Source organism: Pipistrellus kuhlii, unplaced genomic scaffold (genome assembly GCF_014108245.1).
Source record: "Pipistrellus kuhlii isolate mPipKuh1 unplaced genomic scaffold, mPipKuh1.p scaffold_m20_p_30, whole genome shotgun sequence".
NCBI classification, from domain to species: domain Eukaryota; kingdom Metazoa; phylum Chordata; class Mammalia; order Chiroptera; family Vespertilionidae; genus Pipistrellus; species Pipistrellus kuhlii.
In genome coordinates this window covers 3063472-3090484 of record NW_023425530.1, presented here as the reverse complement: position 1 = coordinate 3090484, position 27013 = coordinate 3063472, and the positions used below count along the sequence as shown (strand labels likewise).

General features: G+C 46.5%; 2 protein-coding genes and 1 pseudogene across 2 annotated transcripts in view; 2 read left to right on the top strand and 1 right to left on the bottom strand.

The window, feature by feature from the left end:
- LOC118731258 (complement C3) overlaps positions 1-9534 on the top strand; it is a 44761-nt gene extending 35227 nt beyond the window's left edge. The window contains exons 28-41 of the mRNA XM_036459701.2: positions 129-285; positions 2052-2215; positions 3757-3915; positions 4060-4119; positions 4242-4329; positions 4442-4493; positions 6202-6289; positions 6395-6487; positions 7542-7647; positions 7860-7949; positions 8168-8251; positions 8950-9033; positions 9124-9259; positions 9350-9534. Coding sequence (XP_036315594.1) covers positions 129-285; positions 2052-2215; positions 3757-3915; positions 4060-4119; positions 4242-4329; positions 4442-4493; positions 6202-6289; positions 6395-6487; positions 7542-7647; positions 7860-7949; positions 8168-8251; positions 8950-9033; positions 9124-9259; positions 9350-9491 — 1503 coding nt within the window. The 3' untranslated portion in view covers positions 9492-9534. The remainder of the gene's footprint in view (positions 1-128; positions 286-2051; positions 2216-3756; positions 3916-4059; positions 4120-4241; positions 4330-4441; positions 4494-6201; positions 6290-6394; positions 6488-7541; positions 7648-7859; positions 7950-8167; positions 8252-8949; positions 9034-9123; positions 9260-9349) is intronic.
- A 3677-nt stretch (positions 9535-13211) lies between these two features.
- On the bottom strand, positions 13212-14310 carry LOC123653333 (annotated as a pseudogene).
- A 7633-nt stretch (positions 14311-21943) lies between these two features.
- On the top strand, positions 21944-26643 carry TNFSF14 (TNF superfamily member 14). Its single transcript, XM_036459700.2, has 4 exons — positions 21944-22287; positions 23798-23834; positions 24066-24107; positions 25311-26643. Exons 1-4 carry the CDS (start codon positions 22069-22071, stop codon positions 25736-25738), a joined length of 726 nt encoding a protein of 241 aa, XP_036315593.1. The 5' UTR covers positions 21944-22068; the 3' UTR covers positions 25739-26643.
- Positions 26644-27013: the final 370 nt, after the last annotated feature.

Sequence of the window (27013 nt, the reverse complement as noted above, 5' to 3'; positions counted from 1 at the left end):
CTGATCCAATACAAATATGTACCAAGGCCAGAAACATTGTGCCCAGGAAGTGGTGATTATGTGATCTTTGCCAGCTCTCTGGGGCAGCAGTGCCCACCTGACCAGAGTACCCAATCTTTTTCTTATAGAGCCTTGGGGGCAGCATCAATAAGTCTGGAGACTTTCTTCAAGCACGCTACGAGAACTTGAAGAGACCATATGCTGTGGCCATTGCTGGCTATGCTCTGGCCCAGATGGGCAAGCTGGAGGGCCCTCTCCTTGACACATTTCTGAAAACAGCCACAGGTGAGAAGCAGCCTGGCAGGGTAAGGAAAGATATGTGGTGGGAGGGTGAGGGTGGCCATCTTAAACGGGGCTGCATGGCTTCAAGCTGAGCTGGGATGAGTGAAAAGTCCTCATTGAAAGTAACACAAAAGGTCCATTGCATGATTCAACAAGTATCTTTGAGTACTTGTTATGACATAGGGAGCAAGGACATGGGCTCTGACATCAGACAGATTCAAGTTCAAAATCAAATCACCCTCAGCCACATTCTCATTGTGTGATCTTGTACAATCCACATTGTGTATAAAACGATACCGACATCATAAGATTGGTGCGAAGATTAAATGAGCGATGCAGGTAGAAGAAGGTCTAGCACATAGTAAGAGATCTGTCACTGTTGTTGTTATTGCCTTTAGTATTATTAACAACATTACCATTATTTCAAGAGTTATTAGGACTAGATAAGAGAATGACAGAAATTTTAGCAAAATAAGTAGCACATCGTGAGCACTGAATCACTGGTTCAAGTGATGACACCTTATCAGGTTTATGCTCACCTCTGTAACATATCTGAGTGTGTACTGAAGTAGTTTCACACACAGAAGTTGGTCTCTTGCTGTGTAAGAAACAGCGCAGTATGGTGTCCCAAGTTGGTAGACAGCTCTCCTCTATACAGTGATACAGGGATCCAGACTCTATCTTCTCATGGCTCTGCAACAAAGGTAATAAACACTAAAAACTCATCACCTCAAGGCCTCGGAATCCCTTTTCTTAAAGCAGGAAGACTGTGCAAGGGAGGTAGGCCAGGCATGGAAGGGGACCCATCAATAGTCCTACACATTTCATTAGCCAGAGTTCAATTATGTGGCCATTCCTACCTGCAAAGGCCTCTGGGAGATGTAGTCTAACTCTGTGCCCAGGAAGAGGAGGGAATGGTTCTTGGAGACTGTCTCTATCATGAGTACTTTCTTAGGAACTTGGGTCATCACAGTGAATATGGCACAGCCCCTGCCATCATGGCTCCACGTTCCAGTTGAAGAAAGAAATGAGTTAATAGATTTCTATAGAGCATCATAGTGCTGGGACAGGAGAAGCACAGGATGCTTTAAGAGGCAGAGGGCCAAAACTGGTTTTGGCTCAGCCTGCGCACTGAAGGGTCCCAGGTTTAATTCAGGTCAAGGGCATATACCTTGGTTGCAAGCATATCCCCAGTGGGGGGTGTGCAGGAGGCAGCTGATTGATGTTTCTCTCTCTTCGATGTTTCTGGCTCTCTATCTCTCTCCCTTTCTTCTGTAAAAAAATCAATAATATATATATATATATATATATATATATATATATATATATATATATATATATATTTTTTTTTTTTTTTTTTTTTTTTTTTTTTTTAAAGGGAGAGACGGACAGAAGAAAGGGTCTCACTCTTTCTTGGGTGCCATTGAAGCTGCATTGTGCAGGTGGATAAGAATTAACCAGGGGTAGATGGAGGAAAAGGTGCTTCAAGACAGGAGAACAGGATATGCAAAATCTCAGAAGAATGCGCATGGCAAACAGGGAATTAGCTTCCATAGGTCACAGGGGCTGCAATTCAGAATTCAAATGGAAGAGTGAGGTTGATGAGAGAAGAGAGAAAGGCAGGAACCAGCAGACTTAAAGCTACAAATGTCAACCAGGATACCTGAACATGACAATGTCTCATACAAGTCTTTTTTTCTGAGCTTTCTCTGAACTATTTCCAGGCTGGACAGAGCAGTGATCATGGGGGCTGCTGTTCTCTCTTGTAGATAAGAACCACTGGGAGGAGCCTGGGCAAAGGCTCCACAGTGTGGAGGCCACATCCTATGCCCTGTTGGCTCTGCTGCTGCTCAAAGACTTTGACTCTGTATCTCCTGTCGTGCGCTGGCTCAACGAGCAGAGATACTACGGAGGTGGCTATGGCTCTACCCAGGCAAGTGGTCCCACATCCCCCAGGCAAATGCATCCTTGCCTCCTGTGGCCTGACTGGCCTCCCAGGTAAGATGCTGAGACCAAGAGAGGCAGTTGATTGGAATGAAGTTGAGAAATCAGTTTTTTGTTACAAATCTGTCTATGGATTCTAGAGTAAATTCTGGACACCTCAAGCTATGTTTTGAGCTCCCTTTCCCTCCTGGTGTCCAGATGACGTTCTCAAGGCCCAGGATCAGGGGTGAGCCTCTCTCAGATGGGTTCTAGACCATGTTTTCAGTTCCACAGTTCCACCAGTCCTCCCATCTTATCCTGTTCCATTGGTGGGTTCTAAACCAGTTCTCAATTATTATAGGGAATCATCAAGTCCATCTATCCCTCTGGTGGGTTTAGACCATGCACTCAGTTCCATGAGACTTCCAGTGTTACCTTGTCTTACTATGGGTTCTAGACCATGTTCTCAGTTTTCTAGAGTATTATTAGAGGCTGCTCTCTTCCAGCTTGGCTCGAGACCATAGTTTCAGGAACATCAAGTCTAGCAACCTCAGGCTTCAGTTTGATCCCCTTTCTCTCTGTGGAATTCTCAGATTTTTAAAAACATCCTCATACAGTGATGTTTATTAGTTTAGAGAGAGAAAGGGAGAGAGAAAAAAACAAACAACACATTGATGTGAAAGACAAACATCAGTGGATTGCTTCCAGTATGTATCCTGAACTGGGATGGAATCTGCAACCTTTTGATGCATGAGACACTGATCTAACCAACTGAGCTACCTGACCAGAGCTCGGCGTCACTTTTGGATTCTAGATTATATCCTTAGTTGTTCCCAGGTTCCAATTTTATTATTTACTCACAAATGGACTCTAGATACATTCTCAGTGTCTCTACACCCCTGTGTTAGACTCTTCTCTGGATGTGTCTAGACCACATTACAGTGATGCTAGAACTTGTCTTTTTTTTTTTTTTTTTTTTTTTTTTAGTAGCTGTTGGCAGGTTTTTATTGTATTTATTTTTAATTTTTTTAATTTTTTTAAATATATTTTTATTGTTGATAGGATTACACATATCTCCCCCCACACCCCTTTCCTTTGTCTTCCAAGCTCATACCAAGCCTCAAGTGTTCATTACGTTATTGCCAGTGTCCATGGGCTAGGCATATTAGACCTCCAGTCTTACACCTGCACTTTCTTATATATCTAGACATGATCAGTGTGTCCACACTCTGGTGTAAGCCTCTGTCCCTTGGCGAATTCCAGGAGATGTCCTCACTGTCTAATGACTCCTAGTCTTAGGGTTGTACCCTCTGGTCTCTTCTAGGTCACAGTCTTAGTGCCAGCAAGCCCTAGACTGAGCCTCTCTCGCTGAGAGTTCTAGAACATGTCCTCAGTATATAACAACCCCCATTCTTATCCTCACCCCCTCTGTTGCATTTTAGGCCTTGGCCTCAGTGGCCCAGCTCGAAGCTGAAACTTTTCATCCTCCAGCAGGTTCTGACCACTTTCTCAGTCTTTCAAATCAGTCTCTTTTTCTCTCATGGGTTCTAGGCCACTTTCATGGTGTTCCAAGCCTTGGCCCAATATCAGAGGGATGTCCCTGACCATGAGGATCTGAATCTGGATGTGTCCATTAACCTGCCCAGCCGCAGCTCCCCAGTCACACACCGCATCCTCTGGGAATCTGCTAGCCTCCTGCGATCAGAAACGGTACAGCTCCTTGGCCAAACCCTTGTCACTATCATCCTCCATGCCAGGCAGAGTCTGCAGGAGGCAGGAAGGAGGGGAGATGACCATCGCATCCAGGGGAAGGCTGGCTCCTAACAACTTCTCTTCTCTCCCCACTCCCTGCAGACCAAGCAAAATGAGGACTTCACATTAACAGCTAAAGGGAAAGGACAAGGCACCTTGTCGGTAAGAACCAGAGTCAACACCTGCTTTGCTCACCATCATCACTCAGCCCCTCTGCCTCAGAGGGAACATTTCCTTCCCAAGTCAAGTTTGCTGACACCTCATCTCCCCTCCCATCTCTCCAGGTGGTAACATCATACCACGCCAAGGTCAAAGGCAAAACCACTTGCAATAAGTTCAGTCTCAGTGTTACCCTGCGACCAGCCCCTGAAGGTAGAAGGAATAAAGACCCTATCTGTCACCCTTCCCCCACTGCCACTGTAGTGTATGCCCCACTCCTGAATCAGCACCCAGTCCTCCATCCTTCTGTCTTCTATGTTTCTAGCCACAAAGCCTCAGGATGCCAATAGCACCATGTTACTCCGCATCTGTGCCAGGTAAGAGATGGGTCACTGGGATTCATCTCATTCATCCCTCTCTCTAGCAAGACTTCCTGTAAACATCTGCAGTACCTACTACTCTCTGGAAATGTGTTGTGTGCGTAGTACTGTGCTGAGCACTCTTCGGAAGGTAGACTGCAGGGCATGGTGATATGAGACTAGTCGTGACCACATAAGCTGAGACTGTGAAAAGTGATGCTGATAATCAACTAGGGAGATTACAAGTGTTGCAGGAATTTTACATTATTATTATTTTTAAATTTTTATTTCTTTCGGAGAGGAAGGGAGAGGAGGAGAGAGATAGAAACATCAATGATGAGAATCATTGATTGGCTGCCTCCTGTACACCCCCTATTGGGGATAGAGCCCTCAACCAGGGCTTGTGCCCTGACTGGGAATCAAACTTTGACTTCCTAGTTGAGTCACACTGGCCCGGGCTTACATTGTTTTTTTTTTTATCACAACATTGAAAACTCTTATATAGGCAGTTATAAAAGTATAGAGTCATGAAAATTATAGTTGATATGATTATTTGTTTAGTGCACTGTAATTTAAAACGTCAAAACATTGAGACTGAAGTAGGTTTTGATTTTTTGTGAGGCACTTATCAAAAGTCCTGTGGTTTGAACAGTGCCTCCATTCTTCTCTGTAGCACTTACAATACGGAGTAAGCATCTGCTCTGTGATGCTGTGAAGTGTCATGTTCTCTTCTAAGTTTAGGGCAACTTCCCACATGTAATCCCCTGAGCTTTCTATGTCACCAGGTATTTAAGAGTTCCTTCACGGTGAAGTGTTCTGCCAGTGTCACTTCCTCTGGGACATCATTTTTGGCCACAACCACTTTCTTCATTGATGTTGACGCCCTTGCCTTCACTAAGTGCCTCTGGTCCCATTGTGCTCTCTCCAAGGGCAGCAGGTCCATATTCCCACCATCTGCTGTTCCTTCTCTGGCTCAATTTAGGTGCTGCTGAAATTTCACTCCCCATGTTACCACTCTCATTTCTGTGCTGCCCTTTCATCTTTGCTGGCGATTCCTTTCAATTGTCCATTTTGGTAAAATCTCACATGGTGTTTTTTTTTGTTTGTTTGTTTGTTTGTTTGTTTTTTACCAAGAGAGAAAGAAGTAACACAGCCACTCACATGGCTTGAATGATGGGTGTTCAGTGACCCATCACTGATAAACTTTAAAAGAAGTGATGTGATTGGTCATTGATTTTAATGCTCATTTGTTTACGTAGTGATGGGTGGACTGAAGAGCTGGCAACTAGCTTTGTCCCTTAGGCATTTACTCATTAATATATTGTGGTATTGGGATTAGACCATGTTGCCGAGGGACTGGTATTATCAAACTAGACCAAGATAATGGAATCATGCAGTAAGACCTGCCTGTACTCTTGTCTTTATTTTCCAGAAGAACTGGGGCCCAAAGAGGTGACGTGACTCATCAAATGTCACATAGAGCTGGGATGTGAACCCATGTAGTTGGGCTTTAGAGGCTGAGCAGTTCGTCGCCTTAACCATCACTCACCTTTCCTTTATTCCCCTTGGGAGGGTGTTTCCTAAAATCTGACATCCTCTGTGCTGCTGTGTGGGAACCAGAATCCTCAGTCACTGATCAGGACCCCTTGTCAGACATTAAACCCGCCCCCCTCCCCCCGGGCTAACCCCACTTGGGACTTAAACCCTCTCTCCCTGCCCCTTCCAGGTACCTGGGAGAAGAGGATGCCATTATGTCCATCCTGGATATATCCATGATGACTGGCTTTGCTCCCGACACTAATGACCTCAAGCAGGTGTGAAAATCCTGGGCTCAGGGGCTATGATTAGTGGAAAGGAGCCTGGGGTCTGGAAGAGGCTGAGGGAAGGAAGGGATTTTCACAAGCTCTTCCCTCCTCCAGCTGACCAGTGGCACTGACAGGTACATCTCGAAGTTCGAGTTGGACAACAGGGCCTTCACCAACAAGAACACCCTCATCATCTACCTGAACACGGTAAGGCTTCCTTTGGGTTCTTGATATATATGTGGCTGGCATTTTCCTTCTGTATTTGTCTTAGAGTCCTCTGCTTGATCCATTCCTTCCAGAAGAAAAAAGGATTGATTGTGCATGAGATGGATTTTTTTAAATGTTTTCATTTTAATTTTTGTACTTTTAATTTTTATATAATTCCAACCTTACAGAGAAATTGTAGAACAGTACAAAAAGTTCCATATGCCCTTTAGCGATATTCATTAATTGTTAGCAATTACTTCCAAATATACTAATATATGTCTATCACATGTACATACATCTGTCTTTCTTCCTTCCCTTTTTCTTTTTCATTTATTTTCCCAGCTTTATCATGATATAATTGGCATATAACACTGTGTATGTTTAAGGTATACAATGCAATGATTAGATATATGTATATTGGAAAATTATGACCACAGTAAGGTTAGTTAGCACATGTACCACCTCACAGTTATAACATGTTTGTATGTTTGTGATGAGAACTTTTAAGACTTGCTATCTTACGCCCTGGTCAATTTGGCTCAGTGGAAAGAGTGTCAGCCTGTGGACTGAAGGGTCCCAGGTTTGATTTCAGTCAGGGGTACATGCCTAGGTTGTGGGCTCAGTCCCCAGTGTGGCATGTGCAGAGAAGACAGCAATCAGTGATGGTCTTTCATCATTGATGTTTTTATCTCTCTCTTCTTCTCCCTTCCTCTCTATAATCAATTTTTTTAAAAAATTAAGATTTATTATTTTAGCAACTTTCGAATACACAGTGCTGTATTGATAACCATGGGATGTGTGTAGGCACAGACATAGCAATCCATTGGCCAGAATTCAATTTCATGGTCACATCAAATGGAAAGGGAGGCTGAGATGTGTAATCTAGTCCCAAGCCTTGGAGAAAAAGAAAGCAGATTTGTTTTGAACTGCTCATTAACCTTTGTTCATCATCCTCCATTATCCTCTCCATGCAGATCCCTCCTTGGTCCCCCATTTCTCCTTATACTGGACTCCCTCCCATGTCGCCCACTGACTTACCTCCTCCTTTTTCCAGATCTCACATGATCAAGAGGACTGTATAGCTTTCAAAGTTCACCAGTACTTTAATGTGGGGCTTATCCAGCCGGGGACAGTCAAGGTGTACTCGTATTACAACCTGGGTGAGCAGCCAACCTTGGGCCTGAGGTCTGAAAGTCCCAAGTTTCTATAAGATGGGGGTCCCAGGGCTTGGTGATTGGGGACCTGGGACTCTCAGGGTTCAGGACCTGGCATCTCCAGGTCTGAAGGACTGGAGTTGGAAACCTGAGACCCACAGGCATTGTCTAGGGTGGAGGCTTAGCTCTCTGACACCTCCCACTCCCTATGTCCACAGATGAGACTTGTACCAAGTTCTACCACCCGGAGAAGGAAGATGGAAGGCTGAGCAAAATCTGCCACAATGAAATATGCCGCTGTGCTGAGGGTCGGTGCACAGGAGCCAGGAAGTGGCAGGCCAGGCCCACTTGACACTCTGTCCCCCCCCATCCTGCCCCTTTCCATGATGGTGATGCAAGTGGCCCCAAAAGCCCACACCCAGGGAACACCAAGAGGGATGGGCCTGGAGCTGACCACATCCATGGGTAGCGGACCCTGGGTGAGAAGTGAAGCTTAGATCACGTCTCCTGCCCACCCACCCCACAGAGAACTGCTTCATGCACCATTCAGAGGACCAGGTCACCCCAGAAGACCGGCTGGACAAGGCCTGCGAGCCAGGAGTGGACTATGGTGAGGAGGGGGTGGGGAGATGCACGTGCAAGTGTGATTGTGTGTGATTGATGGTGTGTGTGGCTGTGGTTGTATGGGTGAGACAATGTGATGGCAAATGTGATCATGGTTGTGTGTGTGACTGGCTGTGAGTGGCCACAGGTTCATGTGTTTCAGGCTATGGTTGTGGGTGACTAGTGTGTGTATTATTAGAGGCCATGATTATGACTGGGTTGGCGATGCGTAAAAATGTGAAAAATGATAGTTGTGAGTAGATGTGGTTGTGTGTGTATGTGAGTATGGTTGTAAATAGCCATGATTGTGTGATGGGGACAGTGGATAGGCATAGCTGTCCCTGTATATATGATGAATTGTGAGTGGCCATAATTGTGTGTATGGCTGTAGGTGATTAAGTGTGAGACGTGGTTGTGAGTTACTGTGACCATATGTGGCAGTGTGTAAGAGATGGTGGTTGTGGGTGACAGTGGACAGGAGTAACTGTCCTTGTGTATGGGATGAGTTGTGGGTGGCTGTAACTGTGCACATGGCTGTGGGTGACTATGTGAGATGGTGGTTGTATGACCCTGAGTTGCTGCATGTGGCTGCTTGTGAAGGCATGTGCCCAGATGCCTTACAGGTAGAGTGCCCTGCTGTCTAGCCTGCCCATGATCCATGCAGGCCCTTCTTTGCCCCCTATTCCACCTCCCCTCCCCCCGCAGTGTACAAGACCAGCCTGCTCAGGAAGGAGCTGTCAGATGATTTTGACGAGTACATAATGGTCATCAAGCAGACCATCAAATCAGGTCAGCCCTGGGCTGCCTTCTGTCTTGCTGCCTTCCCCTTCCTTTTCCTGCCTTCTCCACCCTAGCTCAGTGTCCTTCTCTCCCCTCCAGGCACCGACGAGGTGCAGCCTAAACAGGAGCGCAGGTTCATCAGCCACGTCAAGTGCAGAGCAGCCCTGAAGATGCAGGAGGGGAAACAGTACCTCATATGGGGCCTGTCCTCGGACCTGTGGGGAGAGAAATCCAAGTGAGTGCCCACCCTGCACATTGTGTGCTCGCCCCCCGCCCCACACACTTCCAGGACCCCTCCTGACCTGCCATGTGTCCTCCTCCCCAGCATCAAGTACATTATTGGGAAGGACACCTGGGTAGAACTGTGGCCTGAAGAGGATGAATGCCAAGACGATGAGAACAAGAAGCTGTGCAGGGACCTGGCCAGCTTCACAGAGAACATGGTCGTCTTTGGTTGTCCCAACTGAGCCCTCACTGGGCCTCTCCCCCAATAAAGCTTTGTTAACATAAGAACATTAAAACCTGCAAAGAATTTCTGTGAGTTTATTTGAACCACTGTCGACAATTGCAGGGAAGCAGAATCTCATCGTATTGGATATTCGGATAATGCTCCATTGAATGGCCATTTTTTTACCTTGTTGGATACTTTCCAGTCAAAGGAGGAGACATAAGTGGTTTACATGAAATCCATGAATGATAGATTAGTGAGGTGGGAGAAAGCAAAGCAGGGAAACCTCTGGGATTGGATAAAAAGTAAAATGATAGACAAACACTTCTTTTATGTAAGTCGGTGCAAGATAGTCAATGGTCAACAATTAACTCAATAACAATGAGGGAATTTCTGGTCTCTGCAGAGTGGTGCTTGTGCTTTCAGGAGGCTGGGAAAAAGGGAAATTATTTTGACATTCCAACGATATATTATCCTAGATGAAAAAAAAAATGGGGGGGGGGCTCATTTAAGGTAAAAAAATGTCCTTTGTCAGGGATTATATCAGCCTAGGACATGACTATTCACTATCAACTGCTTTTAGTTAAAGGTTTCATTTCAGACCATCATATGTGGCTACTTTAGATCTTTGAGTTTGCAAAACTGCCATGCAAGTCTTCCCTGAACTAGTCAGATTAGCATGTGGCCTTTTTTTTTTTTTTTTTTCATCCATAAATTGTATTCTATGGGATCTCCCAAAGTCTGGAAGTCTGTGCCAGAGGAAAAGCGACAGTTATGGTCCCTAGCTGCCTCACCTGCATCTCAGCTCCGTCCTTACTTGAAACCCCCAAGAATCTTGCATTCTCTCCTGTGCACTGATGCCCTCACCATCCTCACCTGCAGTTCCTTGCCTTCTCACCTGGGTTCTCACCTACTTGCTTACTTGCCTTCTCGATGCATCCTGAATTTTTTCCACATTCTCATTGGAATCTGTACCTCCTCTCATCCCTGCATCCTTGACTATATCCACCTGCATTTTTGCATCCTCGCCTGGACCCCCCACCTACATGTCTGTCCATAAACGTACCTGTATCTTTACTTATATTTTCACCTGTCTTTCAACCTGTATCCTCATCGGGGACCTCGCCTGCATCTTTAAATTCTAATCTGGATCTCTTTCTGTCTCCTTATCAGCATCCTTACCTACATTCTACCTATTCAGTTACGTACTTTTTCACCTGCACCTTCTCCTGCATCTTTACCTATGTCCTCAGTCAGCATCACAACCTTACAGTCTCCTCTCCTTTCTCACCTGCATCCACACCTGCAGCCTCCCTTGTTCTCAAATTCCTCATTCCCAGCTCCCTATCTCCAATGGCATTCTCACCTGCATTCCCTTTTGTTCTCTATGCTCACCTCCCAGTCACCATTTTCTAGATGGGCCTGAGCAGACTCCTCAATGCTTCTGGAGGACCCAGTGGGGCGGCTGTGCCCAGGAGGGGGCGGTAAAGGGCAGGTACGGTGACATTTCTGGTCGGGAAGCTTGAGTGAATGAGGGGAAGGCATGAGTCAGCAATTGAGGAGAGAGTGCTGGGACTGTTGTAGTCATAGCATCACCAGAACTGGGGGGGGGGGGGGGGGCAGGGAGGGGACAGAGGGGAGATGACAGCCACCAGGCTGAGTGGAGCAAAGTGAAACTGGGACTCCAAAGGCCTCATCTAGTTTCCAGATCCATGCATGCGGGGTAGGGGAGTTTGTGTCCCTCAGCCCAGGCTGCACTTTCTCCAATCTGGAACCCCTGGAAGGATTTCTGACGGCCTACTTAAATGGGCAGTTGGACATCCCTCTCACAATCCAGGACTGCTGGCTCCCAACTGCTTGCCTGCCTGCCTGCCTGCCTGCCTGCCTGATTGCCCCTAATCTCTTCTGCCTGCCAACCTGATAACCACCTAACCACTCCCCTGACAGTTTGATTGATGCCTAACTGCTCCCCTGCTGCCTGATTACCCTCTAACCACTCCCCTGCAACCTGCTTCCCCCCCACCCCCTCAACTGTCCTCCCCTGCAGGCCTGGTCGCCTTTAACTGCCCTCCCATGCTGCCCTAATCACCCACAACTGGCCTCCCCTGCTGGACATCGTGTGGCTTCCATCTTGTGTTCACATGGGGTGGCCATCTTTGACCACAAGGGGATGGCCATCTTGTGTGTGGAGTGGTCAATTTGCATATTACCTCTTTATTATATAGGATATTTGAAAAAGCACTTTACCTTTGATAATGTGGGGGAGGGGGGGTCTCATCCAATCTATTGAAGGGATGAAGAGGGAAAAAATCAGGTTTCCTGAATAAGAAGAGATTTAAGACAGCAGTGTAGAAATTCTGGCCTTCAGACTAAATGCTGAATCAACTCAACTGAATATGTAGCTCACTGGAGATTTCCAACTTGCAGAGCCACACAATTGCATGAACCAACTCCTTAAAATAAACCTGTTTCTCTGTCTCCCCATATACAGATAGATAGATGGTACAGATTAAATATAGATATAAGTCTGATACAGAAACCCCTGCCTAATGCAGATGGTCAGGGAAGTCTCCTGTGAAGGAGGGGGATGGGCGCGGGTTCTTCAGTCAAGACATAGATGACAAGGAAGACGTGGGAAAGACTGTTTCAGGCAGAAGGAACAGTACTTGCAAAGGCCCTGAGATACCTGTTGCAGGTGAGCGAGGGCACAAGGGCTTCAAGATAGTGACACCCACTTAGTGTCTAAGCTCAGGGGATGGCAAGCTTCTTCTCTAAAGGACAAGATAGTATTTCAGGCTTTGAAGGGTAAGAGGTACAATGGAAGCTATTATTAAGGCACTTTCTCCCTGCCATGCCCTGTTTGCGTGGGATAGGCCACTGGAGTGATGGCATGACTTAAGGCCCACTGCTAGAGACATTCTCTGCATGAAGAGTGATCAATCTGAGGCGTGGCAATCTAAGCAGGGGCGGGAGTGGGGGTGACCGCCAAGGCCAGTTTCTCTCTCTGCTCCAGATCTCAGCCAACCTGTCCCTTAAAGGCCCAGCTCTCTCATCTGGATAGCTGTCCAGGCACAAGGCGACATGTTGTCACCACCAGAATGATATTCATCCACTCAGTGCCTTCCAATCACTAACAGAGGACATTCCAACATGTTGGGGTGATCAGTGTGACCATCACAGAGCATGGACAGTGGTCAGGTTTGGGCTGCTGGTCAAGGAGGAAGAGTGGGGTTTGGGGGCAGAGGAGAACACCCAGCTGTGTCTCTATAACTCACTAATGTCCCATCCCTGAGAACTGCTCTCAGAAGCAGCAGGTCCACTGAATTTGGCCTGCTTATTTTTGCTTATATGCTCAATGGAAGGCCATTAAAAGATTTTATGTCTTTTTTCCTCCCAGAGGTATGTTATGTTTAAGTTCAAACCAAATAACATGCATTAACTTTACGGTTCTCTGACTTCTTGTAACTATATTTGCTACTGTTATCTCTAAGGCCCCTACCACTTATCCACAGGTTGGATCCCAGCCAGGAAATCAGAGAATATTTTTAGATCTTCCAATACTCAGCTCCCCATCCACAAGACTGTGTGTCATCTGTTTGTGGCCTGGTACTTAGATGTACTACAATCTCTCCCTGCCCCAAGACAATTAAGAAACCATCTCAATTTCATGAGGAGTGTCCTACCACAGAGCCCCTGGACATGAAACCTAAATTTGTTTGTGGCTTGAGTGGTTTCCATGTTAAATTTGGCCACTGGCACATCCCTAGCAGACACCTGGGGGGCAAACATGGTGGCAGGATAAACCAAGGAGGAAGTTCCCACCACTAGACATAAATCACAGAGGGCCAGCTCTCTGTCAACATCCTCCAGAATGGCAGCATCCAGATTTTCTCCAAACCACACGACCTAAGGTGGCAGTGGGCTCCCGCCCCCTGCCTCTTCACACCGGGGAAGTTTTTCCAATGGGATTTTGGCATCTTGTGTTTCGGGTTCTGGAGGACCTTTTCCTGCAAAAGCTTCATAAATTGGATTCTGTAATTCTCAGCCACAACCCCACAGGAGGTACACTGAGTTTTGAATATGCTACCATGGGTTTTCAGAATGTTCTTTGTACCAGCCTTGTGGTGCAGCTCATTGATGTTTTGGAGGAGGAAGAGTGGGGTTTGGGGGCAGAGGAGAACACCCAGCTGTGTCTCTATAGCTCACTAATGTCCCATCCCTGAGAACTGCTCTCAGAAGCAGCAGGTCCACCGGATTTGGCCTGCTTAATTTTGCTTATACGCTCAATGGGAGGCCATTAAAAGATTTTATGTATTTTCCCCCCCAGAGGTATGTAATGTTTAAGTTCAAACCAAATAACATGCATTAACTTTACGGTTCTCTGACTTCTTGTAACTATATTTGCTACTGTTATCTCTAAGGCCCCTACCACTTATCACGCAGCTGGGCCTCGCACTCAGCGATGGCGAGGTACCCGGGGTTTGGCTTCACGCGCTGCATGACTTCCCGCCGGTAGTGGTAGAGCTCCCACACCAGGGACGGATTTGGGGCAAAGGCCTCAGGAGTGGCCAGGGTCTGAGATTTCCACTTCCTCCAATAACCTCCAGCTCCTCTGAAAGTTGGAATTCCACTTTCAGCAGTAATGCCAGCCCCTGAAATGATGACTATGTGGTTTGCTTTTGCAAAAAGTTTCTGAAAATCGGCCATACTTGAAGTTGGATGAGCCATTGTTAGGCAAATCTTGGTTCTGTGGCAACTGGAGACTTCAATCCACAGTACAGTTGGGAAAATAATCAGCTGGGGACAATCTGGAAAAGTCTCATCAGGTTTTCTTTATAGTATTAATTCTTGAGATGGACTGCAAGAAGCGGTGGCGGCGGCTTATGTATTTTTTTTAATTTTTAAATATATTTTTATTGTTTTCAGAGATGCAGCCTTTAGTCGTGTTATCAAGGAGGCAACAAGACCTCAGTTCTTGTCTTCTTGAAGGAAAGATTTCAGCCGAGAGGAAGAGAGAGATAGAAATATCAATAATTAGACAGAATCATTGACCGGCTGCCACCAGCACACCCCCACTGGGGATTGAGCCTGTAACCCAGGCATGTGACTTTGACCAGAAATCGATCCATGACCTCCTATTGTAGGTCAATGCTCAACCCCTGAGCCATGCCAGTTGGGCCATTGAAAGATTTTAATCATCAGGGGGATGAGAGCTCCCTTAAGTGTTCTAAAAGCTAATGCAGGCCATTTCCACTCTAGTTTTGCACCCCAAACAACTGAAACCTGATATCCTGACAAATATACTTGCATGCAGGCTCACAGCAGCATAATGCACAGTAGCCAAGAGGTGGAAACAACTAAATGCACATCAACAGATGAACGGATTCACAAATGTGGTCCTTCCACACAATGGAATACTCTTCAGCCATAACAAAGAATCAAAGCACTGACACTCACTATGATGTGGATGAACCTTGAGAACATTTATACTCGGTGAACAAAGACCACACATTGCATATTTCCATTTTTATGAAACATTCAGAACAGGTAATTAGATAGAGCAAGAACACAGAGTAGTGGTTGCCAGGGGCTGGGAAGATTGGGGGATGGGAAGTAACTGCTTAAACTCCAGAGTTTCCTTTGGGGGCATTGAAATTGTCTTGGAACTAGATAGAGTTACACAACATTGTCAATGTATTAAATGCCACAGAGCAGCCTGCTTTGCAATGGCTAGTTTTAGGATATATGAATTTCACCTCAATAAGATAAAATATAAATAACTAAGGAAGGTCACACTAACTAGAGGACAGAGGGTGAATTGTAAGGTGACAGGAGGTAAAGCAGGACATCCAGCTGGAAAGCTACTGCAACCGTCCACGCAAGAAATGATGGGTGCCTTAATGTGTCAGTCCATTCGGGCTACTAGAACAACATACCCTAGACTAGTGGTGGGCAAACCACGGCTCTCGAGCCACATGCGGCTCTTTGGCCCCTTGGAGTGTTCTAACTCCACTTCTTCAAAATAGAAGGCCGAAAACTGACTTCTGCGCATGGGCCACAAAGTTTCAATCGCACTGTACGTGCACACCTGCATGTGGTATTTTGTGAAAGAGCCACACTCAAGGAGCCAAAGAGCCACGTGTGGCTCGCGAGTCGCAGTTTGCCAACCACTGCCCTAGACTGAATGGTTTAAACCACAGGTCTTTATCTCGCACAGTCTGGGAGCTGGAAGCCAAGATGAGGGTGCCAGCTTGGTGGGGTTCTGGAGAGAGCTTTCTTCCTGGCTTGCAGATGGCACCTGCTCACTGTGTGCTCACATGGGAGAGAGAATCTCTCTCGTGTGTCATCTTATAAGGGTACTAATCCCATCACTAGGACTTTACCTTCATGACCTAATAATCTCCCAAAAGTTCCACTTTCAGATACCATCACTCTGGGAAGCTAGAACTTCCACATATGAATTTTGAGGGATACACACATTCAGTCTGTTAACGGGGACACACACACACACACACACACACACACACACACACACACACACATTGAAACCTGTAAAGAATTTTTGTGAGTTTATTTGAGCCAAACTGGGACAGATGCCGGAAGCCGAACCTCAATGGATTGAGATAACGCTCCGGAGAATGCAGGGTTACACCTATATTTATACATTGCAATCAAAGGAAAAGGACGTAGGTGAGTTACATAAAATTCATTGGTGATAGGTTAGGGAAGTGGGACAGAGCAAAGTGGGGAAGCCTCTGGGATAGGGTAAAAGGTGAAATGATGGACATGTGCTTCTTTTTCAGAGATGGATACTGGATACTTTGATAACAATAACAATGAGGGAATGTCTCCAGGACCTTTGTTGTGCCCTGAGGGGTCCCAGGTAAAAAGGAAGTTACAAGTTATCCAGGCATCTCACAGATATGTTATCTTAGAGGCCGGAAGACAAATGGGCTCAGTAAAGAAGATCTAAGTTGATCTTTGTCAGGTGAAATATCCGGTCTAGGACATGACTACCCACTATAACCTGTTTGTAGTTAGATATTTAATTTTTTAAACCATCTTTTGTGGTTATTTTAGGTCTCTGAGTTTGCAAGATTGCCACGCAAGCCTTCCCTGAGCTTGTCAGATTAACATGTGGCTCTTTTCCTTCACAAGTCAATAGCATTTACTAGTAGCTCAGCTAGTCGTGTTAACAAGGAGGCAACAAGACCTCGATTCTTGTCTTCTTGAAGCAAAAACTTCAGCCAAGAGACAAAGGCAGCAAAGCAAGCAAGAGTTTATTGACTTCAGCAAAAGCACGCTCAGTGAAACAAGGAAGGGCCTCACATAGAAAAAGCAATAGGAGAGCCTAGGCTGGGTTTCTTTAGCTGACTGAAGGGGGCCTTGGAGTCAGGGTCCGGAGGTTAGCCTGGGATGAGCTGCTGCTGCCCATTGCTCCCCTGGTTGCAAGTCTCATGGGGTCCCTTAGGGTTTAAGGGATTTGAACCTGTGGGGCAAGGAAAGGAGGAGGGGCCAGCGCAGGAAGTAATTAATCATTGCAGCTGGTCTTGAGGCGGCCATAATATCACCTGTCTGCTTTTGCTGCTTTTCTGTGCCTGGAATACAACTGAGGCCTAGATGTTACCTTTAGGGAGGAAAAGTCAGGAGGTCTGCATTACCAGCAATATGCTAGGGAGGAAAGGTTACCCTGGGGTCAAGGTCCTTGTTTTCCCAGTTTTGCCCCTTGCGAGGCACCCAGAGCTTTCTGCCCTGGTGACCTTCTGAATCGCCCACCATCCTTGCTCTGCTCATGTCTGTCTAACTGCCTATTACATTCCCCACTCAAGGATCTTGGCTCTGAATCCTTTCAGAGAAATAGAGCACAAGGTCTCTTCTGTAGCTACTTCTGCTAAAGAGAGCTGAGGCTTTCCTTCAGAGCACAGAGATCCCTGATCTCTGTCAGAGGGGTGCTGAGGCCTGGGCAGGGAAGGAGGTTGTTTGTGATGGTGTCGAGGGGCGGTATTCCCTGAGTACAAGTAGTGCTTGTAACCTAGTGGAAACAAACTGTGTTACAAATCTCAGTATTATTGGGGCAAGAATTGTAATGAATGGTCCAATAGGAGAAAAAAGGTTTAGTTCCCAATAATTCCAAGTCAAGGAATGGAAGAAAAATAAAGCATGAGTCTGGAGGCTGGGAGGCGAATATTTGAGAATACTAGAAAAATCCAGGACCCAGTTTAGTTCACAGGTGAACAATAAAGCTTTTAACTGAACTAACGTCTAATATCCACAACTATGTTTTATGGGGGCTATTGAAATAAAATTTTCCTTCTAAAATCATTCTTATTTTTATCAAGGAGCCAAATTCAGACCAATTTATTTACCATATTAAGTCCAGTTTCCATTTGACCTGAAAATTTGTATGAACACAACAGGAATAGCAATTGACCATATATTCTCATTCAGATCTACTTTGCTGGCAACTCATATGGAATGGGAAAGATGAGAGATGCACTGGTGAGTTCAGTTGTTCAAGACTAGTGTGTGCACCTGAACCCTGGCAACAAGGTGTCAGAGAGGAAAGAGATTCCATCTGGGACTTTAGGGGTTGATGAGCTCTAGCACAAGACATGTGGGTAGGGGTGGGGTCGGTTACATGGTAAGGCTAGCTGAGTCCCCAAACCTGGGCACAATGTGGGGGAGGGGAGGAGATGCTCTCTTTCAAGTCCACTATGGGAGTGGAGGGGATGAATGGGGGTGCTTGTTTCTCCTATTTGCCCCCTCTATTCTATTCCATTCCTCAGGACTCACCCCTAGAATGGATTCTGAATAATTGGTCAAAATTTGATCCCCAAACCCAAAAGAAAAAGAGATTAGCCTTCTTTTGCAATACAGCCTGGCCCCAATATAAACTGGGAACCAGGAGGCCTGGCTGAAGAATGGAAGCCTTCATTATCACACCATTCTCCAGCTTAGATTTTCTCTGCCATCACCAGAGCCAATGAACTGAAGTCCCATATGTCCAAGCCTCCATGGCCTTAAGGAACAACCAAGACCTTCGTAAGACTTGCAGCTAGACCTGCTTTGCTGGTCCCAGGGAAATGGGCAAAGGTCCGGTATACCCAAGTCTATGGCTCCCAGAGATGACCCTAAGTTATATACTACCTGTAAAGAAGATCTCTCTGTAATTGCTATGGGCCCGAAGAAAACTACCCATATGAAAAGGAAGCATTCTAAAAATGGGGGAATGCTTTTTAAAAATTATTTTTATTGATATTAAAGAGGAGGAGGGGAACGAGGAGGAGGAGGAGGAGAAGGAGGAGGAGGAGAAAAAACATCGATGTGTGAGAGAAAAACATCAACTGGTTGCCTCCTACATGTGCCCCAACCAGGGATTAAACCTGGTGTCTCACTGGCCAGGCCAAAAATGGCCCAGGGTTCAGGCTCAATCCCCAGTGAGGGTGTGCTGGAGGCAGCTGACAGACAATTCTCTCTCATCATTGATTTTTCTGTATATCTCTCTCTCTCTCCCTTCCTTTCTGAAATTAATAAAAATATTTTTTTAAAAAGAAAAAAGAATCACTCTCCTTTTTTTTTTTTTTTACAAAAAAAGTCTTTACAGGGCCAGCAGTATGGTTCCAGAAATAATTCAAAGCCCACCAAATCATACTTGGGCCTTATTTTAAAATGCAAGTTTCTGGGAGGTAATCCTTATTGAAAGGAAAAGAAAAAAGAAAAAAAAAACAACACACCTTAGCCATTTGAGTGGATCTAAATTAATGTAGTATTTCAGATGTTAAACATTAATTGCTAGACAAGACTGAATTTCACCTACTTTGAGTGTTTTATTACAAAAAAAAAAGGCTAGAAAATAGATTTGAAGTTTTCAATAAATATATTACATTTGATTTTAAAAAAATGTCTCTTTGAAGTGACCCTAGCTGGTTTGGCTCAGTGGATAGAATGTCAGCCTGCATACCGAAAGGTCCCAGGTTCAATTCTGGTCAGGGGCACATATCTGGGTTGCGGGCTCGGCCCCCAGTTGGGGGTATGCAGAGGGAGCTAATCAATGGATCTCTCATCATTCTCTTCTCCCTCTTTCTTCCTCTCTGAAATCAATAAAAATATACTTTAAAAAAAAGTTTGAGTGTGTTTGCCAATGGAGAAGTCCAATATGATATATATTTGCTAATCTAAATGCCAATTGCTTACTTTTTAGTAATCACTAAAAATTAAATTTCCTAAGAGTTAAGAATTCAAATTAAATTAGAAAGAAATTGTATGGTTTGATGATAGAAAGTATAAAGTTTGGAGATATTTTTTAAGGAAAAGGAAGAAAATTGTTTTAAAGTTGGTTATTTCTGAATGGGTAAGAAGGTTTGTGAAAGTTGTAGAAGGTTTGTGAAGAGAAATCTTGAAAACAAATTATATAGGTAAGCTGAATGATGAGCTAAATTATATAAATGAATTTAAAGATCAAAAGAAAACTAATACAGAATTAAAGTTTTGTTCTTTTCTACTTTATTAAAAGTGCAAGGATATTCCTCTTGCTTTCTAGATATAAGACTTATTTTTAAAGCAATTTGGTAAATTATATATTTTCTCCCTACCTCATTCCTCCAGAACTTAGCAATTCTTATTGAGTGAGCCATGGTAATACATTTCTTTGCATGAATTCAATAAGACCAGTTTCCAATTGTACGTAGTTTTATCAACCAAAACTTTGACTGGAATGTCATGTCTGAGAGAGATTGTTAGCCATGCAGGTTAGACCCCCTGACTTTCCTCCCTAAAGATAACATCTAGGCCTCAGTTGTGCTTCAGCTCCAGGCCCAGGAAATCAGCACAAGCAGACAAGTGACGCTGTGGCTGCCTCAGGACCAGCTGCCAGGACTAATGATCCCCGGCATCATCAGTGGAGAACACACCCCTGGAAAACTGATGACTATTCTGCCAAACCTCCCCTAGGACCCTCCTGCCTTCAATGTCTCTGCAAGAGAAAGAAAAATACCCTCAACACAAAGGACCCAGTGTGCACTCTCCTTCTGGGCAAGAGGCCCGGGCCTTAGCTGCCTCCTCTCTGTCCCTCATAGGCATGCATCCCTAAGGCAGTGCTCTTCCAGGCATGCATCCCTAAGGCAGTGCTCTTCCAGGCATGCATCCCTAAGGCAGTGTTCTCCCAGGCATGCATCCCTAAGGCAGTGCTCTTCCAGGCATGCATCCCTAAGGCAGTGTTCTCCCAGGCATGCATCCCTAAGGCAGTGCTCTTCCAGGCATGCATCCCTAAGGCAGTGCTCGGCTAACTGAGGCTCTTGAGCCATATGCGGCTTTTTGGCCCCTTGAGTGTGGCTCTTCCACAAAACACCACAGCCTGGGTGAGTCTATTTTGAAGAAGTGGTGTTAGAAGAAGTTTAAGTTTTAAAAATTTGGCTCTCAAAAGAAATTTCATTCATTGTACTGTTGTTATTTGGCTCTGCTGACTAATGGGTTTGCCGACCACTGACCTAAGGCATGCTAAGCTTGCCCACGTTTCACTGTCCTGAGTGGCGCTTTTGCTGCGGTCAATAAATTCTTGCTTGCTTTGCCGATTTTTGCCTCTTGGCTAAAATCTTTCCTTCAAGAAGGCAAGAACCGATGTCTCATCGTTGTCTAGCTGGTAATAGGAGCTGTGGGGATGGAAACAGGTGGCTGAATCTGAGACCTGGTTGGAGGTTGCAATGTCAGGGCTCACTGAAAGGTGGGATGTGGAGGACAAGATAAAGGGAAGGTCCAGAATGGCTCCCAGGCCCTGAGCTTATTTAACTGTATGGACAGTGGTTCCACTCCATGACTTTGAGTTCCAATTAAAACTTAAAACGCACACATGAATACACACATGCAGATACCACACCTGCGCACACATGTGTACACACGTGCAAACATCCACGTGTATGAACACACACATGTGTGCTTCCACCTGCACACACCTCCATGCGCACTCATACATGTACATATACAAACAGCATACACATGCATGCACACACTCGCACACAATATGCATGTACACTCAAGCATATACACAGCCATCTATATGTGTGCACACACAAAAAACACTCTTGTATTTTCCATGTCTCAGTCTAAAATACTACATATTATTCTCTTATGTATTGGGCTCATTGTCTTTCTCACCTGACTATAATAGGAGCTCTGTAGGACCATTGACCTCTGTCTGTCTTGTTCATGGCTGTGGCCCCACACCTGGAACAGTGGCACATAGGAGATGCTCAATTCATATTTGGCAACCAAGTGAATGAAGTGGCCAGAAGGGAAAGCTGGGACCTCTGCTCTCTGATCCCCACCTGAGTCACATCTTCAGCTGCCTCTGGAAAGTATGAGCGACGGCATGAGTGAGAGTGAGATGGGGCCAGCGGGGGTGTGGTGACAGGAAGGAGAGGAGGGCAAGGGGGAAAGAGGAGGGGCCAAGCCACAGCTCTAAAGGCGGCCCCGGGACCCACGGGTGCCTGTCTGTAGCGTGCGAAGCCCAGGAGCGTTGGGCAATTGTGGTTTTCCTCCCAGCCCGCAGGACCCAGCCGTGCAAGCCTAGCCTGGGCATCTAGAGCCTCATCCACGTAGGCATGGAGGAGACAGTGGTGCGGCCCTCGGTGTTCGTGGTGGACGGACAGACGGACATCCCGTTCAGGAAGCTGGAGCGCAAGCCCCGGAGACAGGCTTGCAGCGCTGCCCGGCTGAGTCTGGTCCTCCTGCTGCTGCTGCTTGTGGCCGGGCTGGCCCTACAGGGGTGGTTTCTGCTGCACCTGCACTGGCGCCTGGGACAAATAGTCACCTCATTGCCGGTGAGTGGGGGCTGGGGGCCAGAGGTAAGCAGGTCTCCTGTGTCCCTGTGTGTCTCTCTTTGTGCATGGCTGTGCGGGGCGGGGGCCAGACTCAGAGCAGCCCCAGGCAAGTTCATTCATCTCCCTGGGCCTCAGTTTCTTTATCTGTGAAATGGACATAAAAATAAGAGTGTTTGCCTCAGAGGGAATAAAATGCGTGCCCATGGTAGCTGGCATATAGCAAGAGTTCAACCAATGGAAAGCATTCTTCCTTTTCTTAAAAAAAAAAAAAAAAAAAAAAAAGTAAGATATAACTGCCCTGGCCAGTATGCCTCGTTTGGTTGAACATTGTCGCATGTACTGCAAGGTCGACGGTTCAATTCACTGTCAGGGGCACATGCCCAGGTTTCAGGCTCGATCCCCGTGCTGCGGTGGATCAAAGTTTCTCTCTGTCTCCCTCTCCCTTTATCTCTCTCCAATCAATAAATACATATTTTAAAAAATAAAATTAAGATATAACTGACATACAACACTGTGGAAATCTAAAGTGTACAACGTATTAATTTGATACATTTATATTACAGTATGATTGCTATTATGGCGTTAGCTAGCTTCTGTATGGTGTCACTTGATTATCATTTCTCTTAGTTTGGGAATAATTCGGATCTAGTCTCTTAGCAAGTGTTTATAAAACAGTTTTGCTGTCTGTAGCCCCTGGAATCTACACGACTTGCATAGTATTTATTGGCGATTCTTGATCACTATTATTGGGATTGCCGCTAATCCACTTTGTCCAGGTGGCTGAAAATCTCTCTGCATCCGTTTCCAGTTGGCCGTGGATGTGACTGTCTGTCTGCTGGCCATGCCTGTAGGTCTGTGTGTCTTATGCTATGCCCATGTGGTTAAGACCTTGTGCCCTGTGTCTCCAGGTCATTTATCTTTGTATCTGGATCTGGTGGCCACGTGTGCAAGTCCATGTGGACTGTACTGCTGTCCTATGTACACACACACACACACACACACACACACACATGTCCACGCACCTGCCAGTCCACAGCCCATGGATTGATGTTGTTTTTGTTTCTGGGTCTCTGTGTGTCACAGACCCATCTGGATCCATAAACCAGGCATCCATGTGTGTGGATCCACATGTGTCTGTCAGTGATACCTAAGTGTCCAGTGTCATGTGCCCATATCCACATGCTGGCATTTATGTCCACAGGTCTATGTATCTTGAACATTATTTATTGAATAAATACTTGTAGAGTGCTTACTGCGTGCCAAGGGCTGTAATATACTTCACACATATGAATTCATTGAATCCTTGGCAGGCACTCTTCATATGCCCATTTACAGAGAGGAAAACTGAGGCACCATGTGTTGATGAGGTTACTGTGTGGTGTGTGCATGTGGCCCTGGGTGTGTACTAGTATCTGAGGGTGATGCTGGACGCATGATCTGCATGTGAGTCTGAGTGATGCCAGGGGAGGGGCCCCACAGGTCCTTACTCTGGGCTCCTCTGCATTTTCAGGAGAGAGATGCAGGATCCTGGGAGCAGCTGACGCCAGGTGAGTCAGGGTGCTGGTCCCCGGGGAGGGGCATCGGATGGTTCCCACGCTGCCTCCACCCCCATTGCACAAGGGACAGAAAGTCCCACAGGTGCCCCTCCCCCAATCCTGAGAAGCAGAAGTTTGGGTCACTCCGGAAAGGGTGGGGTTGACACCAGTAAGTGGACTTGATGAACTCTGGGAGACTGGCCCTTACCTGCCTTCACCTCTGACATCTGACTCTCTCTCCAGAGGCAAGGTCCCACAAGACGAACCCGGCAGCACATCTGACAGGTGAGGGGGACCCCGGGTCCTGGCAAGGGGTGAGGGTCAAGGTGTCCTGGGAAGACCAGACAGACACACAACATGTCAGAGTATTCATTCATTCACTCACTCACTCAATATTTATTCAGAGTCACCCAGAGCACAGGCACTGCCTGGGTCCATGTATTTCTAACTTTATTCATTGAATAAACCTGTAAACAGGGCTCACACACGTCATGCACTAAATACCCTTTATACATATTAATTCATTAACTCCTAAGCAGATACTCTCCATATCTCCATTTTATTGAGACAGAAACTGAAACACACAGAGGTTTTAAGGATGCTAGGCCAGGGTGGGTTCTGCCTTCATTCCCCAGTCTGCCAGTACAAGGTGTTCTCTCGTGTGTGTGTGTGTGTGTGTGTGTGTGTGTGTGTGTGTGTTTATTTCTATTTTTTTATTTTTTTACTGATTTCAGAGAGGAAGGGAGAGAGAGAGAGAGACAGAAATATCAATGATGAGAGAGAATCATTGATTGGCTGCCTCTTACACACCCTATACTGGGGATTGAGCTGGCAACCCAGGCATGTGCCCTGACTGGGAATCAAACCATGACCTCCTGGTTCATATGTCGATGCTCAACTACTGAGCTACACTGGCTGGGCCACTATGAGGTTTTTGTGTGTGGTGTTTTATTTGTGGTAATCCTCACCAGAGGTTATTTTTTTCCACTGATTTTTAGAGAGAGTGCAAGGAAAGGAGGAAGGGGGAGAAGGAGGAGAGAAGGGAGAGAGAAGAGAGATCAATTGTTTGCCTCCAGCCTGAAGCCCAAACCCACCGGGTCTCTTGACTTGGGAATCAAACCCATGACCCTTCAGTGCTTGGGGTGGATGCTCTAATTACTGAGAAACACTGGCCAGGGCAACCACTACCGTTTTGGTGCTTTTCTCAAGTCACTTAATTGCTCCATACCTCGGTTTTCCTGCCTATCAGAGGGCAACGAGACGAGTTAATATGTATAAGAAGCAAGTGACTTCACTGCTCTGTGCCTTGATTTCCCAACCTGCCAGAGAGGATGAAGTGAGTTCATACGTAGAAAGTTCTCAAACAGCCTAGCACAGAGGCAGAGGCTCAGAGAGGGGCGGAGGCTCAGAGAGGGGCGGTGACTGGCCTAAGTTCACACAGCAAGTTTGGGACATGTGCTGAGCAGTTCCCTTTGTCTCCCTCCCCAGGGGCCAACTTCAGCTTGACCAGCAGTGGGGGCCCGCTGCTATGGGAGTCGAAGCTGGGCCTGGCCTTCTTGAGGAACCTCCGCTACCAAGAGGGTGCCCTGGTGATTGTCCAAGCCGGCTACTATTATATCTACTCCAAGGTGCAGCTAGGGGGAGTGGGCTGCCCAAAGGGGCTGGCCAGAGGCCTGCCCATCACCCACGGCCTCTACAAGCGCACACCCCGCTATCCCAAGGAGCTGGAGCTGCTGGTCAGCAGGCAGTCAACCTGCGAGCAAGGGACTGGCTCCCGCGTCTGGTGGGACAGCAGCTTTCTAGGTGGCGTGGTGCACCTGGACGCAGGGGAGGAGGTGGTCGTCCGGGTGCTGGAGGAGCGCCTGATCCGGCTTCGGGATGGTACACGGTCCTACTTCGGGGCCTTCATGGTGTGAAGAATGGAGCAGTAGCCGGTTGACAGGGGGTCTGACTGGAGAGGTGCCTCAGGAGACAGACAATCCAGCTAGTAGAGACCTCTCCAGAACTCAGCACTTGGGGAGCCAGCAGGCACCTCAAGGGGCCAAAAACCCAGCCACCCCTAGAGCTTGGAGACATTGCTTGATAACCACGTGTGACACAACACAAGTTATCAACACAACCCCACACACCCACACAGGCTGAACAGTCACACACATGATCATCACATCAGACTTCCACATGCCACGTCACAGTCAGACTCATCACACACACACAGCATCATGATCTCACACACACACACACACACACACACTCACACACACACACACACACACAGCCTGAGGTTCCTATCAGCCAAGATGAACACATCCCGGGTAAGGACCAGACATTGTCTGTAACCCTGGGCCTTTGACTGCTGGTCTTGGAATAAATGGCAAATGCTGCATCTTGGTCAACCTCGTCATAAGGCAAGAGTGGCTTGTAGAGACAGAGGGATCGATGGAATGACTCACAGACATCACTTTATGGATAAGAACCCTGAACCCAGCTGGCTCAGCTCCATGCAGGAAGCTTGGGGGAAGCAGAGACTGCATGCCCAGGTCTGCCTTGCCCTCCAATCCACGACTCCTGAGGTCGTGAAGACTACCTCCTGCCCAGCACCCTTATTGCAGGCATCGGTACAGAGTGGCATACCCTCGGCGTTGTGGAAGCTCGGAGTGACTGGGGGCACAGGAAGAGTGTCGGGGAGAGGAAGTGATGATACGCATAGATGGTCTGTGCAAATGAACATATACTTTGTTGGGATTGGAGGGAAGTCTTATTTCCAAGGAGCCTACGATGAGGGCTGGGACCCAGAGGTGAATAAATTATTATTTTATTGTCATTGTTGTCTGGTACAGCAGCGAAGGAAACAGGCTTTGCAACCTGATACTCCTAGGTTCCAATTTCACTCCACCACATCCTGGCTGTGTGTCTCTGAGCAAGTCCTATCACCTCTCAGTGCCTCAGTTTTCTCTTCTGCAAAATGGGAGGTCACAGCAGTGACCTCGGCTCGTTGAAAAGATGAAATCAGATCAGACCCAAGAAGCCATTGGGTATGGTGCCTGGAACACAGTCAGAGCTCCATAAGCGGTGTGTGCCATAAGTGAGTTAGAAATACAAAGAGCGTTTCTCGGGCACTCTCCCTATACCAGACATCTCCTGTCAGTGCCTGGGCAGGAGCCATTGCTGTCTCCATGTTCCTGGTGGGGAGA

What these genes read in the sequence shown, in the direction of transcription:
- TNFSF14 (XM_036459700.2), top strand. Translation starts at nt 22,069, where the DNA reads ATGGAGGAGACAGTGGTGCGGCCCTCGGTGTTCGTGGTGGACGGACAG. An exon ending in CTGGGAGCAGCTGACGCCAG is followed by an intron (nt 23,835 to 24,065) that starts GTGAGTCAGGGT and finishes CTCTCTCTCCAG; the next exon opens with AGGCAAGGTCCCACAAGACG. An exon ending in CCCGGCAGCACATCTGACAG is followed by an intron (nt 24,108 to 25,310) that starts GTGAGGGGGACC and finishes CTCCCTCCCCAG; the next exon opens with GGGCCAACTTCAGCTTGACC.